Raw genomic sequence first — 14,945 nt, forward strand, 5'->3', positions numbered from 1 at the left:
TAAAACTCCGAGCTGTCTGAATATATAGTTATTATCATACGATTGATTATAATGCTGTAAATTGGCTGAGTTGTAATAGATAAACATTTGAGGTGGAGGAAGATATCGGACGATGGGGAGAGCAGGGCGTTGCGATTAGTTTTTGACTGCTCTAGCAAAGAACCTCCTTCGGTGCTGTAAACTTGTATGGTTCTTCTACCTCGCTTGTTTAAATAAATGCAGCATACACATCAACTCTAATTACTTACACTGTTATAAATAACTGTTATTACTTTCAGAGTCACAGAAGAAGAGGGAGGAAGACTTAAACAACATGAAAACTAATTATGAAAAAATAATTAACCAGGAACGTACACTGAAAACACAGGTAGATTTTTTTTTAAAATGCCCTCCTAACTATAAGCAGCCACAATCTAATGCAGCCTGCTAGTATCTTGTACTGGTTCTGTCTTCTAGGTAAATTTATGTGCATAGAATCATAGAAAGTTACGGCACAGAAGGAGGTTATTTGGCCCATCGTGTCCGTGCCGGTCGAAAAGGAGTTTTCCAGCTTAATCCCACTTTCCAGCACTTGGTCTGTAGCCTTGTAGGTTACGACACTTCAAGTGCATATCCAAGTACTTTTTAAATGAGTTGAGCGTTTCTGCCTCTACAGTCCTTTCAGCAGTGAGTTCCAGACCCCCACCAACCCCTGGGTGAAAAAATTTCTCCTCCGCTCCCCTCTAATCCTTCTACCAATTACTTTAAATGTATGTCCCCTGGTCACTGACCCCACTGCTAAGGGAAATAGGTCCTCCCTATCCACTCTATCCAGTCCTGTATTCATTTTATATACCTCAATGAAATCTCCCCTCAGCCTCTGCTGTTCCAAAGAAAACAACTCCCGCCTATCCAATCTTTTCTCATAACTAAAATTCTCCAGCCCTGGCAATATCTTCATAAATCTCCTCTGCACCCTCTCTAGTGCAATCACATCTTTCCTGTAATGTGATGGCCAGAACTGTGTGCAGTAGTCAAGCTGTGGTCTAACCAATGTTTTATATAGTTCCAGCATAACCTCCCTGCTCTTATATCCTATGCCTTGGCTAATAAAGGAAAGTATCCCGTATGCCTTTCTAACCACCTTATCTACCTGTCCTGCTACCTTCAGGGATCTGTGGACATGCAGTCCAAGGTCCCTTTGTTCCACTACACCTCTCAGTATCCTCCCATTTATTGTGTACTCCCTTGCCTTGCTTGCCCTCCCCAACTGCATTACCTCACACTTCTCTGGATTGAATTCCATTTGCCACTTTTCTGCCCGCCTGACCAGTCATAGAAACATAGAAAATAGGAGCAAGAGTAGGCCATTCGGCCCTTCAGGCCTTCTCCGCCATTCAAAATGATCATGGCTGATCATCAGTACCCTGTTCCCACTTTTTCCCCATATGCCTTGATCCCCTTAGCATTAAGAAATATATCTATCTCCTTCTTGAATACATCTAATGACTTAGCCTCCACCGCTTTCAGTGGTAGGGAATTCCACAGGTTCACCACCCTCCGAGTGAAGAAATTTCTCCTCATCTCGGTTCTAAATGGCATACCCCGTATCCTGAGACTGTGACCCCTGGTTCTGGACTCCCCAGCCATCGGGAACATCCTCCCTGCATCTAGTCTGTCTAGTCCTGTTAGAATTTTATATGTTTCGAGAGATCACCTCTCATTCTTCTAAACTCGAGTGAATATCGGCCAAGTCAACCCAATCTCTCCTCATACGTCAGTCCTGCCATCCCAGGAATCAGTCTGGTAAACCTTCGTTGCACTCCCTCCATGGCAAGGACATCCTTCCTCAGATAAGGAGACCAAAATTGCACACAATACTCCAGATGTTGTCTCACCAAGGCCCTGTATAACCGCAGTAAGACATCCCTGCTCCTGTACTCAAATCCTCTTGCAATGAAGGCCAACATACCATTCGCCTTCCTAACTGCTTGCTGCACCTGAATGCTCGCTTTCAGCGACTGGTGTACAAGGACACCCAGGTCTCGTTGCACCTCCCCTTTTCCCAATCTATCACCATTCAGATAATAATCTGCCTTTCTGTTTTTACAACCAAAGTGGATAACCTCACATTTATCCACATTATACTGCATCTGCCATGTTCTTGCCCACTCACCCAACTTGTCTAAATCACATTGGAGCCTCTTTGCATCCTCCTCACAGCTCACATTCCACCCCAGCTTTGTGTCGTCTGCAAACTTGGAAATGTTACATTCCATTCCCTCATCCAAATCATTGATATATATTGAGAATAGCTGGGGCCCAAGCACTGATCCCTGCGATACCCCACTAGCCACTCTTATTCCTCCCCTCCTGTGCAGCAGAGCCACCCGTGGTGCCACGAACTTGGCTCTTGCTGCTTTCCCCTGATAAGCCATCTCCCCCAACAGTATCCAGAGCGGTATATCGGTTTGAGAGGGAGATGGCCCCAGGGGACTCGTGCTCTACCTGCCTAGTCCTTTTATTCTGCCTGGCGGTCACCCATTTCCTTTCTGCCTGCGTAATCTTTACCTGCAGTGTGAACTTGCTATCCACAATAATCTCAATTGTAAACAATTTTGCAACACCAAGTTATAGTCCAGCAATTTTATTTTAAATTCACAAGCTTTCGGAGGCATCCTCCTTTGTCAGGTGAACGATGTGAAAAAAAAATTTTTTTTCACATCGTTCACCTGACGAAGGAGGAAGCCTCCGAAAGCTTGTGAATTTAAAATAAAATTGCTGGACTATAACTTGGTGTTGCAAAATTGTTTACAATTGTCAACCCCAGTCCATCACCGGCATCTCCACATCACAATAATCTCAGCATTGTCGATGCTCCACAGTGAATCCACCCTCAGCTCCAGCTCCTAAATGCGTTTAGCCAGTAGCTGCAGCTGGACACACTTCCTGCACACATGGTCGCCAGGGACACCTGTAGTGTGCAGGAGGAGCATATCACTGGTGCAAGCTCTGCTGCCATGACTTGCCTTAGATTTACATCGCGTTCACCTCTCGGACTCTCGTCCCGCTCTCGGACTCTCGTCCCGCTCCATTGATATCTTCCTGCAGTCTACAGCTTTCCTCCTATCAACCACATGGACGATTTTTGTATCATCTGCAAACTTCTTGATCAAGCCCCCTACATTCAAGACCAGATCATTAATATATACCACAAAGATCAAGGGACCTAGTACTGAGCCTTGCAGAACCCCACTGGAAACAGCCTGCCAGTCGCAAAAACATCCGTCAATCTAATGATTGCTTCCTGCCACTGAGCCACTTTCGGATCCAATTATCCACTTTCCCTTGGATCCCATGGGCTTTTACTTTTTTGACCAGTCCACCATGAGGGACCTTGTCAAAAGCCTTGCTAAAATCCATGTACACTACATCAAACGCGTTACCCTCACGACCCTCCTTGTTACCTGCTCAAAAAATTCAATCAAGTTAGTCAGATACAACCTTCCCGTAACAAATCCATGCTGACTGTCCTTGATTAACCCGTGCCTTTCTAAGTGACGATTTATGCTGACCCGATGTTGTATGTTTGCATCAATTAGGCTGTTAATAAACTGGCTGAGATTATGAACCGCAAAGATATAAAAGTGGATCGAAAGAAAGCAAATACAGCAGATGTCCGAAGAAAAGAAAAAGAAAACAGAAAATTGCAACTGGAATTGAACCAAGAGAGGGAAAAATACAGTCATATGGTTGTGAAGTATCAGAAGGATTTAAATGAAATGCAAGCAGTAAGAAAATCTTACCTGTTATTTTTATACAGATACATAATGTATTAAAAATCTTGGCGGGGCACACATCTGTCAACTTTTTCTATTATAAATTCGTAAGTCCACATTGTCATGCTGTAATTACACACCCCTGCCAGTAGTGGCACTGCAGTGCCTCTGCAAGGAGTTGGGGGGATGTAATTACAGCATGACAAGTTTATATTGGCAATTTCCATTAGAAATGTGGACATTGGAATTTTATAATGGAGATTAAAGAATAACGGCAGAATATATGACTCATCAGGGCTCAATTTTGTCGGCACACCCTGGTCAAGTTTTCCCGAATATTAGAGATAGATATGTGTTCATAGAGAGCGAGATAGATGGATCCTCCTGTAGTGTGGAGTGCAGCAAATTCAACATCAAACCAGAAAAGATGAACCATATGTACCCAGTTTGCCACAATGTAGCCAGAAAGTGTTGTGGGCTACCCAGATGCCTCCCTGTTTTGATATGTGTAGAACAAGACTTGAATATCCATTCTATAGTATTGAGTGTTAGCATGCTAAATGCTGCTTTAATTTCCATACATTTCAGGGCATAATTCATGCCATCATGTAGGTTTTTATATGATTTTAAAGCCTGAGATTGTGATTTGTGTGTCTTTGTAGTCAATCTTTTGGCCAGTCAACTAAATGCCAAAAATGTTACAGCTATGACTTTGCATTAGTACAATTAAATATATTTTATAAAAGCAGTTTTAACTGAAAATGGCCTTGTAAACTTGTTGCTAATATCCTGAAATACTGCATTTTTCTCTCATTTTGACTACATTTATTTTGTTTGAATATTACAGCAATTAGCAGAGGAATGTAGCCTTCGCACAGAGTTCCAAATGCAGCTTGATAGTAAAGACAGTGATCTTGAGCAGCTTCGTTCTAAGCTTCAGGACCTCCAGCTCCGTATGGATAACACCAGTGTCGCCAGCTTACAGACTGAGGAAACTGATGGAAATGTAGCTGGTAAGATTGACTCAAACTTAACAGTTTACTTTAGGACAAAGCCCTTTGTGGCTAGGTATTCAAGGAATTAATTTACTTTAAAATTATGAGGAATTGAACAATAGTTTATGTACATCCTTTATGTGCTGGTAGAGGTAAAAGCAGACTCAATTTTTAGGAAATCAGCATCAGAACATAAATACTAATTTTCTACTTTGTTTATTTTTACTCTACACTTGTAAGCAGTTATCCATCCCACTCCAAGGGTTAGGTTATTTTATCCAAGCTGTCCTTGGTCAATCAGGTGGGCTGGCCAAGTTCAGAGGGACTGAGTGGTACAGTGGATTAGCACACTGTCCTTTCATCTCTGGGACCACAACTTCAATTCAGCCCAGAAAAAAAGGAAGAAAGTCTCCCTTGTCTGATGGTTGGAAAGTGCAAAATAGAGTTAATTTGGACAATCTTGACCCAATCCAGCAGCAAAAAACAAAACTGGCTATAATTTAGCACTTGTTAGCATCTCATTTAGAGGCCAAAAAACTGGCTGGTGCAGCAAGTGGAGAAATTCATAGTGTCACATAATGGAGTGCACCTTTAAGTTTAAGATAAATTGTTTGGGGGAAAAAAAGGGGGAGCTTTAGTCTGCAGCTGGCTATGCTATATTTGACCTAAAGAATGTTCAGGGCTAACTCTGTGCATTCAAAAGTGAAAAATGTTTGGTTCTGCAGCAATTGCACAGCACCCTTCACTTAGAGCATAAAAAATTCTCTCTAAAATAGAATTAAAATGGAGTCTGTTATCATCTCTATGGATGCTGTTGATGCTATTCCAATTTTGTTTGTGTCTTGTAGTGACTCAACCAAGATCTGGTACTTGAGTTCAAATCCAGATTTTGTCACTGACAACCTACCCACACTGCTAATATTCTTCATTATCAAATTGAACATTAAAATGCCAATTATTTTAAGGGACAGAAGTCTAATCGGGATTGTTTTATGGTAGAGTTAAAAAAATAACCTTCCAGTTATAAAGCCTTTTTTATGGAAATGCATTTTATTCTTTGTGCCTAGTTGGGTGTCCCTCTTACAACACATGTCTTATCTATCTTTTTCCAGTGAGTAATTGAAAGCCTTGTTCTATTTGCACTTTCTGCTTGCTGGCTGGCATCTGATGTCTGACTCCATTTGGTATCTGATTATGTCGCTTTGTGATGTTTAAGAGACAGCATTCCTTTTTATCCACCTACAATGTCTTTATTGATGAACTGCAGAATTAGCCATGAGGATATTTTAACATTTTAATTTAGTGGGAACTCACGGATACAATAAGAAGCAATCATTAGTGCTTTAATTTGCCATAATTTTTCAACTGATTGTTGAAGGTTACAGATGTGTTAGTAGAGCTTAAGAACGTAAGAAATAGGAGTAGGAGCAGGCCATATGGCCCCTTGAGCCTGCTCTGCCATTCAGTGAGATCATGGCTGATCCACATATCCCTCGATTTCCCCTAGAGTCCAAAAATCTATCTATCTCAGCCTTGAATATACTCAGCATCCACAGCCCTCTGGGGTAGAGAATTCCAAAGATTCACAACCCTCTGAGTGAAGAAATTCCTCCTCTTCTCAGTCTTAAAAGGCCGACCCCTTATACTGTGACCATGCCCTCTAGTTCTAGACCCTCCACCCAGGGGAAACAGCCTCTCAGCATCTACCCTGTCAAGCCTCCTCAAAATCTTATATGCTTCTAAACTCCAGAGAGTATAGGCCCATTCTATTCAACCTCTTCTCATAGGACAACCCTCTCTTCCTAGGAATTAATCTAGTGAACCTTCGTTGCACCGCCTCTACGGCAAGTCTATCCTTCCCTAGATAAGGAGACCAAAACTCTATGAAGTACTCCAGATGAGGTCTCACCAAAGCCCTGTATAATTGTAGTAAGACTTCCTTACTCTTGTACTCCAACCCCCTTGCAATAAAGGCCCAACATGCCATTTGCTTTCCTAATTGCTTGCTGTACCTGCATGCTATCTTTTTGTGTTTCTTGTACGAGGACACCCACATCTCTGAACACCAACATTTAATAGTTTCACACCATTTAAAAAATATTCTGTTTTTCTATTCTTCCTACCAAAGTGAATAGCATCACATTTCCCCACATTATACTCCATCTGCCACCTTCTTGCCCACTCACTTAACCTGTCTATATCTCTTTGCAGACTTTTTGTGTCCTCCTCACAGCTTACTTTCCCACCTAGCTTTGTATCATCAGCAAACTTGGATACTTTACACTCGGTCCCTTCATCTAAGTCATTAATATAGATTGTAAATAGCTGAGGCCCAAGCACTGATCCTTGCGGCACCCCACTAGTTACAGCCTGCCAACCTGAAAATGATTCTTTTATCCATGCTCTCTATTTTCTGTCAGTTAATCAATCCTCTATCCATGCTAATATGTTACCTCCATGAGCCCTTATCTTGTGTAACAACCTTTTATGTTTGTAAACAATTTTACAACACCAAGTTATAGTCCAACGATTTTTATTTGAAATCTACAAGCTTTCGGAGGTTTCCTCCTTCCTCAGGTAAATGTTCAGGAGCTCCTTGAAGCCTACGCATTTATACATCACAGAACAATACATGGTGTTTACAGACTGCCCCTGCAACTGCCCGTTGCCAAGGCAATCACCGTGTTCAGACATAGAGGTGTCACCTACAGAACCCCCGAATACACATTCAACAAAAAAACAAACAGGAAAAAAAAACAGAGAGAGGCAGAAACATCCGGAAGGCAGAGAAAGCCAGCAAATGACCCCTTATATTAAAAACAGATAGCTTTTGTTCGCTGTTGGGGTAACGTGTAGCGTGACGTGAACCCAAGATCCCGGTTGAGGCCGTCCTCATGGGTGAGGAACTTGGCTATCAATTCCTGCTCGACGATTTTGCGTTGTCGTGTGTCTCGAAGGCCGCCTTGGAGAACGCTTACTCGAAGATCGGTGGCTGAATGTCCCTGACTGCTGAAGTGTTCCCCGACTGGGAGGGAACCCTCCTGTCTGGCGATTGTTGCGCGGTGTCCGTTCATCCGTTGTCGCAGTGTCTGCATGGTCTCGCCAATGTACCATGCTCCGGGGCATCCTTTCCTGCAGCGTATGAGGTAGACAACGTTGGCCGAGTCACAGGAGTATGAATCATGCACCTGGTGGGTGGTGTCCTCTCGTGTGATGGTGGTATCTGTGTCGATGATCTGGCATGTCTTGCAGAGGTTACCGTGGCAGGGTTGTGTGGTGTCGTGGACGCTGTTCTCCTGAAAGCTGGGTAATTTGCTGCGAACGATAGTCTGTTTGAGGTTGGGTGGCTGTTTAAAGGCGAGTAGTGGAGGTGTGGGGATGGCCATAGCGAGGTGTTCGTCGTCATCGATGACATGTTGAAGGCTACGGAGAACATGGCGTAGTTTCTCCGCTCCGGGGAAGTACTGGACGACGAAGGGTACTCTGTTGGTTGCGTCCCGTGTTAGTCTTCTGAGGAGGTCTATGCGATTTTTCGCTGTGGCCCGTCGGAACTGTCGATCGATGAGTCGAGCGTCATATCCCGTTCTTACCAGGGCGTCTTTCAGAGTCTGTAGGTGTCCATCCCGTTCCTCCTCGTCTGAGCAGACCCTGTGTATTCGCAGGGCCTGTCCATAGGGGATGGCCTCTTTGACGTGGTTAGGGTGGAAGCTGGAAAAGTGGAGCATCGTGAGGTTGTCCGTGGGCTTGCGGTAGAGTGAGGTGCTGAGGTGCCCGTCTTTGATGGAGATTCGTGTGTCCAAGAAAGAAACTGATTCTGAGGAGTAGTCCATGGTGAGCTTGATGGTGGGATGGAACTTGTTGATGTTATCGTGTAGTCTCTTTAGTAATTCTTCGCCGTGGGTCCATAGAAAGAAAATGTTGTCGATGTATCTGGTGTATAGCATTGGTTGGAGGTCCTGTGCAGTGAAGAAGTCCTGCTCGAACTTGTGCATGAAAATGTTGGCGTATTGGGGTGCGAATTTGGTCCCCATGGCTGTTCCGTGTGTTTGGGTAAAGAACTGGTTATCGAAGGTGAAGACATTGTGATCCAGGATGAAGCGGATGAGTTGTAGGATAGCGTTTGGAGATTGGCTGTTGTTGGTGTTGAGTATTGATGCTGTCGCAGCGATGCCGTCATCGTGGGGGATACTGGCGTAGAGTGCCGAGACGTCCATCGTGGTGAGAAGTGTTCCTGGTTCAACTGGTCCGTGGGTACTGAGTTTTTGTAGGAAGTCTGTAGTGTCGCGACAGAAGCTGGGGGTTTCCTGTACGATGGGTTTCAGGATGCCCTCGATGTATCCAGAGAGGTTCTCACACAGGGTTCCGTTACCTGATACGATAGGACGTCCGGGTGTGTTGGCTTTGTGTATCTTTGGGAGGCAGTAGAAGTCTCCCACGCGGGGAGTACGTGGGATGAGAGCGCGTAGGATGCTTTGAAGCTCTGGATCGAAGGTCTTGATCAGTTTGTTGAGCTGGTGGGTGTGTTCTTTGGTCGGATCTGCGGGTAACCGTCTGTAGTGTTCCTGGTTGTCCAGTTGTCGGTATGCTTCTTTGCAATAGTCCGTTCTGTTCTATGTGACGATGGCTCCTCCTTTGTCCGCTGGTTTGATGACGATGTTGCGGTTGGTCTTGAGAGCGTTGATGGCGTTGCGTTGTGCTCGGGTGACATTCTGGACTGTCTTCTGAGTGCGCCTGATGAATCTGGCATTGACGCATTTCCTGACAGCTTGGGCATACATGTCAAGCTGAGGGCAGCGACCTTCCGGGGGAGTCCAGTTTGACTCTTTTATGTGGCACCTTATTGAATGCCTTTTGAAAATCCAAATATACTACATCCACTGGTTCCCCTTTATTTACCCTGGTAGTTACATCCTCAAAGAACTCTAATAAATTTGTCAAACACGATTTCCCTTTCATAAAACTATGTTGCCTCTGCCTAATCATATTATGATTTTCTAAGTGACCTGTTACCACTTCCATAATTCCAGCATTTTCCTGACGACTGATGTCAGGATAATTGGCCTGTAGTTCCCTGTTTTCTCTCTCCCTCCTATCTTGAATAGCGGGGTCACATTTGCTACCTTCCAATCCGCTTGGACCGTTCTAGAATCTAGGGAATTTTGGAAGCTCACAACCAATGCATCCAGTGCAACCAGTGGCCCTGGAAATAGTGGATGCATTGGTGGTCATCTTCCAAAATTCTATAGACTCTGGAACCTACAGATTGGAAGGTGGCAAATGTAACCCCACTATTTAAAAAAGAGGGAGAGAAAAAACAGGGAATTACAAACCAGTTAGCCTAACATCAGTAGTGGGGAAAATGCTATAGTCTATTATAAAGGATGTGATAACAGAACACTTGGAGGGCATTAACGGGATTGGATAAAGTCAGCATGGGTTTATGAAAGGGAAATCATGCTTAACAAATCTACTGGAGATTTTTGAGGAGGTAACTAGTAGAATAGGTAGGGGAGAACCAGTGGCTGTGGTGTATTGGATTTTCAGAAGGTTTTTAATAAGGTCCCACACAAGAGGTTAGTGTGCAAAATTAAAGCACATGGGATTGGGGGGAATACACTGGCATGGATTGAGAATTTGTTGACCGATGGGAAACAGAGAGTAGGAATAAACGGGTCTTTTTCCGGGTGGCAGGCAGTGACTAGTGGGGTTCCGCAGGGATCAGTGCTTAGGGCCCCAGCTATTCACAATATATATCAATGATTTGGATGAGGGAATGGAATGTAACATTTCCAAGTTTGCAAACGACACAAAGCTGGGGTGGAATGTGAGCTGTAAGGAGGATGCAAAGAGGCTCCAATGTGATTTAGACAAGTTGGGTAAGTGGGCAAGAACGTGGCAGATGCAGTATAACGTGGATAAATGTGAGGTTATCCACTTTGGTTGTAAAAACAGAAAGACAGATTATTATCTGAATGGTGATAGATTGGGAAAAGGGGAGGTGCAACGAGACCTGGGTGTCCTTGTACACCAATCGCTGAAAGCGAGCATTCAGGTGCAGCAAGCAGTTAGGAAGGCGAATGGTATGTTGGCCTTCATAGCAAGAGGATTTGAGTACAGGAACAGGGATGTCTTACTGCAGTTGTACAGAGCTTTGGTGAGTCCACATCTGGAGTATTGTGTGCAGTTTTGGTCTCCTTATCTGAAGAAGGATGTCCTTGCCATGGAGGGAGTGCAACGATAGTTTACCAGACTGATTCCTGGGATGGCAGGACTGACTTATGAGGAGAGATTGGGTCGACTAGGCCTATATTCACTAGAGTTTAGAAGAATGAGAGGTGATCTCATTGAAACATATAAAATTCTAACAGGACTAGACAGACTAGATGCAGGGAGGATGTTCCCGATGGCTGGGGTGTCCAGAAGCAGGGGTCACAGTCTCCGGATACGGGGTATGCCATTTAGAACCAAGATGAGGAGAAATTTCTTCACTCGGAGGGTGGTGAACCTGTGGAATTCTCTACCACAGAAGGCAATGGAGGCCAAGTCATTAGATGTATTCAAGAAGGAGATAGATATATTTCTTAATGCTAAAGGGATCAAAGGATATGGGGAAAAAGCGGGAACAGGGTACTGAGTTAGATGATCAGCCATGATCATTTTGAATGGCGGAGCAGGCCCGAAGGGCTGAATGGCCTACTCTTGCTCCTATTTTCTATGTTTCTGTGTATCTCTGTAGCTTCCTATTTTAGAACCCTCAGATGTAGGCCATCAGATCCAGGGGATTAATCGGCTTTTAGTCCCATTAGTTTCTCAGGTACTTTTTCTCTTCTGATATTAATTACTTTAAGTTCCTCACTCTCATTAGCTCCTTGGTTCCCCACCAAATCTGGTATGTTTTTTGTGTCTTCTACTATGAAAACAGAAAAAAAATATTTGTTTAACGCATCTGCCATTTCCTGATTTCCCCCATTATAATTTCTCCAGTCTCAGCCTCTAAGGGACCAATGTAAACCAATGTTTACTTTTCCTACTCTCTTCCTTTTTACATACTTGTAGAAGCTCTTGCAATCCATTTTTATATTTCTTGCTAGTTTACTTTCACATTCTATTTTCTCTCATCAAATTTTTGGTAGTCCTTTGTTGGTTTCTAAAACTCTCCCAATCCTCAGGCTTACTACTCATCTTCGCAACATTATAGCTTCAGAGAATGTTAATGCCCACTAAGCACATGGTCAATTTCAAAGTAATGCATTAAACTTTTGAGTACTCTGACTTTTCAATTTTTTTAAGTATATGTTTCATTGTGTATGAAATTATTTCTCTACTTTTTATATGAAGCATTGTAAAGTAAAATGGGAGAATATGCATAAACTTGTATATTAAATAATTTTGGATTGGCCCACAAAATTATAATTCCCATGTTTTTAGTTGTGGTACAGAAGTGCATCTGTAGTTTTCAGAGTTCATCTTGTACAAGGGATACTGTCTTTTAAATCATTCAAATGCCAAATTTTAATATTAATGTACAAAATGTTGAATGCAGCTTAGCATGGTATCAATAATTTTTTTAAACAACCATAGTTACTTTACCCTTTTGCTACCGAAATGCCTGTAGTTTTCCTCTTTTAACATGTTTTTTCATAATAATCAAGTTGCAATATTCTGAAAATCAATGAACTATGTTTTGCAAGAGACTGAGTGTAAGGTTCAGAACAAATATTTTAAATCCAACTATTATGGTTAAGTGTACTGAATCTTGATGATCTTCTATTTCTCCATCTACATGCTACCCCTTGGCGACATCATCCGCAGACATGATGTCAGGTTCCATTAGTAAGCTGATGATACCCAGGCCTACCTCTTCACCTCTCTTGGCCCCTCCACTGCCTCTTTGTTGTCAGACTGCTTGTCCGACATTGAGCCTTGGATGAGCCGCAATTTCCTCCAGTTGAACATTGGGAAGACCAAAGCAGTCATCTTTTGCCATCACCACGAACACTGTTCCCTTGCCACTGATTCCATCCCCCTCCCTGGCCACTGTCTTGGGCTGAACCACTGCTCCCTCGGCGTCCTATTTGACCCTGAGCTGAGATTCCGACTCCATACTCTCTCCAGCACAAGGACTGCCTACTTCCACCACATAACATTGCCTGTCTCCACCCCTGCCTCAGCTTATCTATTGCTGAAACCCTCATCAATGCTTTAGTTACCTCCAGACTCAACTATTCCAATCTCATCTGAGAGGCCTCCCATCTTCCACCCTCCATAAACTTGAGCACATCCAAAACTCTGCTGCTTGTATCCTAACCCGCACAAAGTCCCGCTCACCCATCACCTCTGTGCTTGCCGACCTACATTGGCTCTGGGACCATCAACGCCTTGATTTTAAAATGACTATACTCAAATCCCTCCATGGCCTCGACCTCCTCCAGATCTACAACCCTCCAAGAACTCTGTTTTTCCAACTCTAGCCTCTTGTGCATTCCCTACTTCCTTGGCTCCACCATTGGCATTCATGCCTTAAGCTGTCTAAGCCCTTAACTTTGTAATTCCCTCCCGAAACCCCTCCACCTCCATTAAGACGCTCCTTAAAATCTACATCTTTGGCCAATGTTTCAGTCATCTATTATAATATCTCCTTGGTGTCAATTTTTGTCTGATTACGTTCCTGTGAAATGTCTTGGGATGTTTTCCTACGTTCAAGGTGCTATATAAATTGTTGTAAACAATTTTACAACACCAAGTTATAGTCCAGCAATTTTATTTTAAATTCACAAGCTTTCGGAGGCTTCCTCCTTCGTCAGGTGAACGATGTCACCTGACGAAGGAGGAAGCCTCCGAAAGCTTGTGAATTTAAAATAAAATTGCTGGACTATAACTTGGTGTTGTAAAATTGTTTACAATTGTCAACCCCAGTCCATCACCGGCATCTCCACATCATATAAATTGTTGTTTACTTTGGTATTTGGTACTTTGGTACTTTGGTATATTTTTGGATATAATAGAAGTAGGAGATTTCATTTGGAAGGAAAGATCATCATGAATACTTAATTAAAATATAGATGTCTATAATTTTTTTAAAATGTAACCCTCACTACCACATTTTCTCTTTAGTTTGGCATGTTTAGCTTGAACTTTATCATGTATCCTGTGTTGATTCTGCTTTGTAATCAAATGACAGGAGTTGTGCTATGAGAGATTTCCCTCTTTCCTCTTCCCTTCCCCTGAAGATCTCTCATTAGAGTGGTCCATTGCAGAATTGAGGTTTCATTCCAACAGTCCAGTTAAAAATGCCCAAGGTGTCTCAGTAAGGACATGCAAGCTGAAATTCCAGTTGTAGATTAAGATTCAAACTTGAGGCCTTTTGACTGGGATTCCACTGATTTACTGTTCGAGCTACTGGTTTCAAGTTACTTTAAGTATTCTTCGGTGCATGTGTGTTTGTGTATTTTATGAGTTTTGTAGAACAGCTACTACTCATCGATTGTAATAGTGCATGTTTTTACTAACGTACAACATATGGTAGGTTAATGAGGGGAATTATTTGACACTCCTTAACAGCATTATAACCTGTGGATTAATAGTTCAGAATGTGACATTTACTGCAATGTCATTGAAAACTACATATGAAGTGAAAAGATTGAGATCAGTTTAATTTGGGCAGGGAGGATAAATGCACACACATCATTAGACTGCAACATCATTGATATTGTACATATTTTTTGTTTGCTCAGCAGAAGAGGCTTAAAAGGTTCTCGTGCTGTGAATTGGGCTCAATCTATATGAAATGAAAGCCTTAATTCTGAGCTACAGCTTACTTTAGTAAATATGTGATCAGTAATGAGTATTGCGTGGATGAGGTCAAATTTTTATGTCTGAGCGAAACCTCCACCAATTAAATTTAATCAGACATTTCCTGTCAACAGTAGTAAACTAGCATAAGTACAAAGCGGACCTGCATCATAACTGAAGAATTTTCAGATTAATTTTAGGGTCTGAGTAGGCATGAACAGTTAATTGGGACCACCAGAGCCTATCCACTGATACCCAAACCTTGAAGCTATTTATTTGCATTCTTGCTGCATTTGATCATGAAAGATATCGGATTTTGAGATCTGAGTAGGCATGACCTGTATGAGTAGAGTTTAATTTAGATGAATATCAACCTACAAACACAATGAGGCAGATGTTG

The 14,945-nt window shown here is 42.7% G+C and overlaps 1 protein-coding gene across 1 annotated transcript in view; it reads left to right on the forward strand.

The window, feature by feature from the left end:
- The window catches only part of rock1 (Rho-associated, coiled-coil containing protein kinase 1), a 278,787-nt gene that overhangs the window by 241,829 nt on the left and 22,013 nt on the right, over positions 1-14,945 (forward strand). Inside the window, exons 25-27 of the mRNA XM_067979744.1 lie at positions 279-367; positions 3,582-3,770; positions 4,606-4,771. Of these exons, the coding sequence (XP_067835845.1) occupies positions 279-367; positions 3,582-3,770; positions 4,606-4,771 (444 nt within the window). The remainder of the gene's footprint in view (positions 1-278; positions 368-3,581; positions 3,771-4,605; positions 4,772-14,945) is intronic.

Source organism: Heptranchias perlo, chromosome 3 (genome assembly GCF_035084215.1).
Source record: "Heptranchias perlo isolate sHepPer1 chromosome 3, sHepPer1.hap1, whole genome shotgun sequence".
Taxonomy (NCBI): domain Eukaryota; kingdom Metazoa; phylum Chordata; class Chondrichthyes; order Hexanchiformes; family Hexanchidae; genus Heptranchias; species Heptranchias perlo.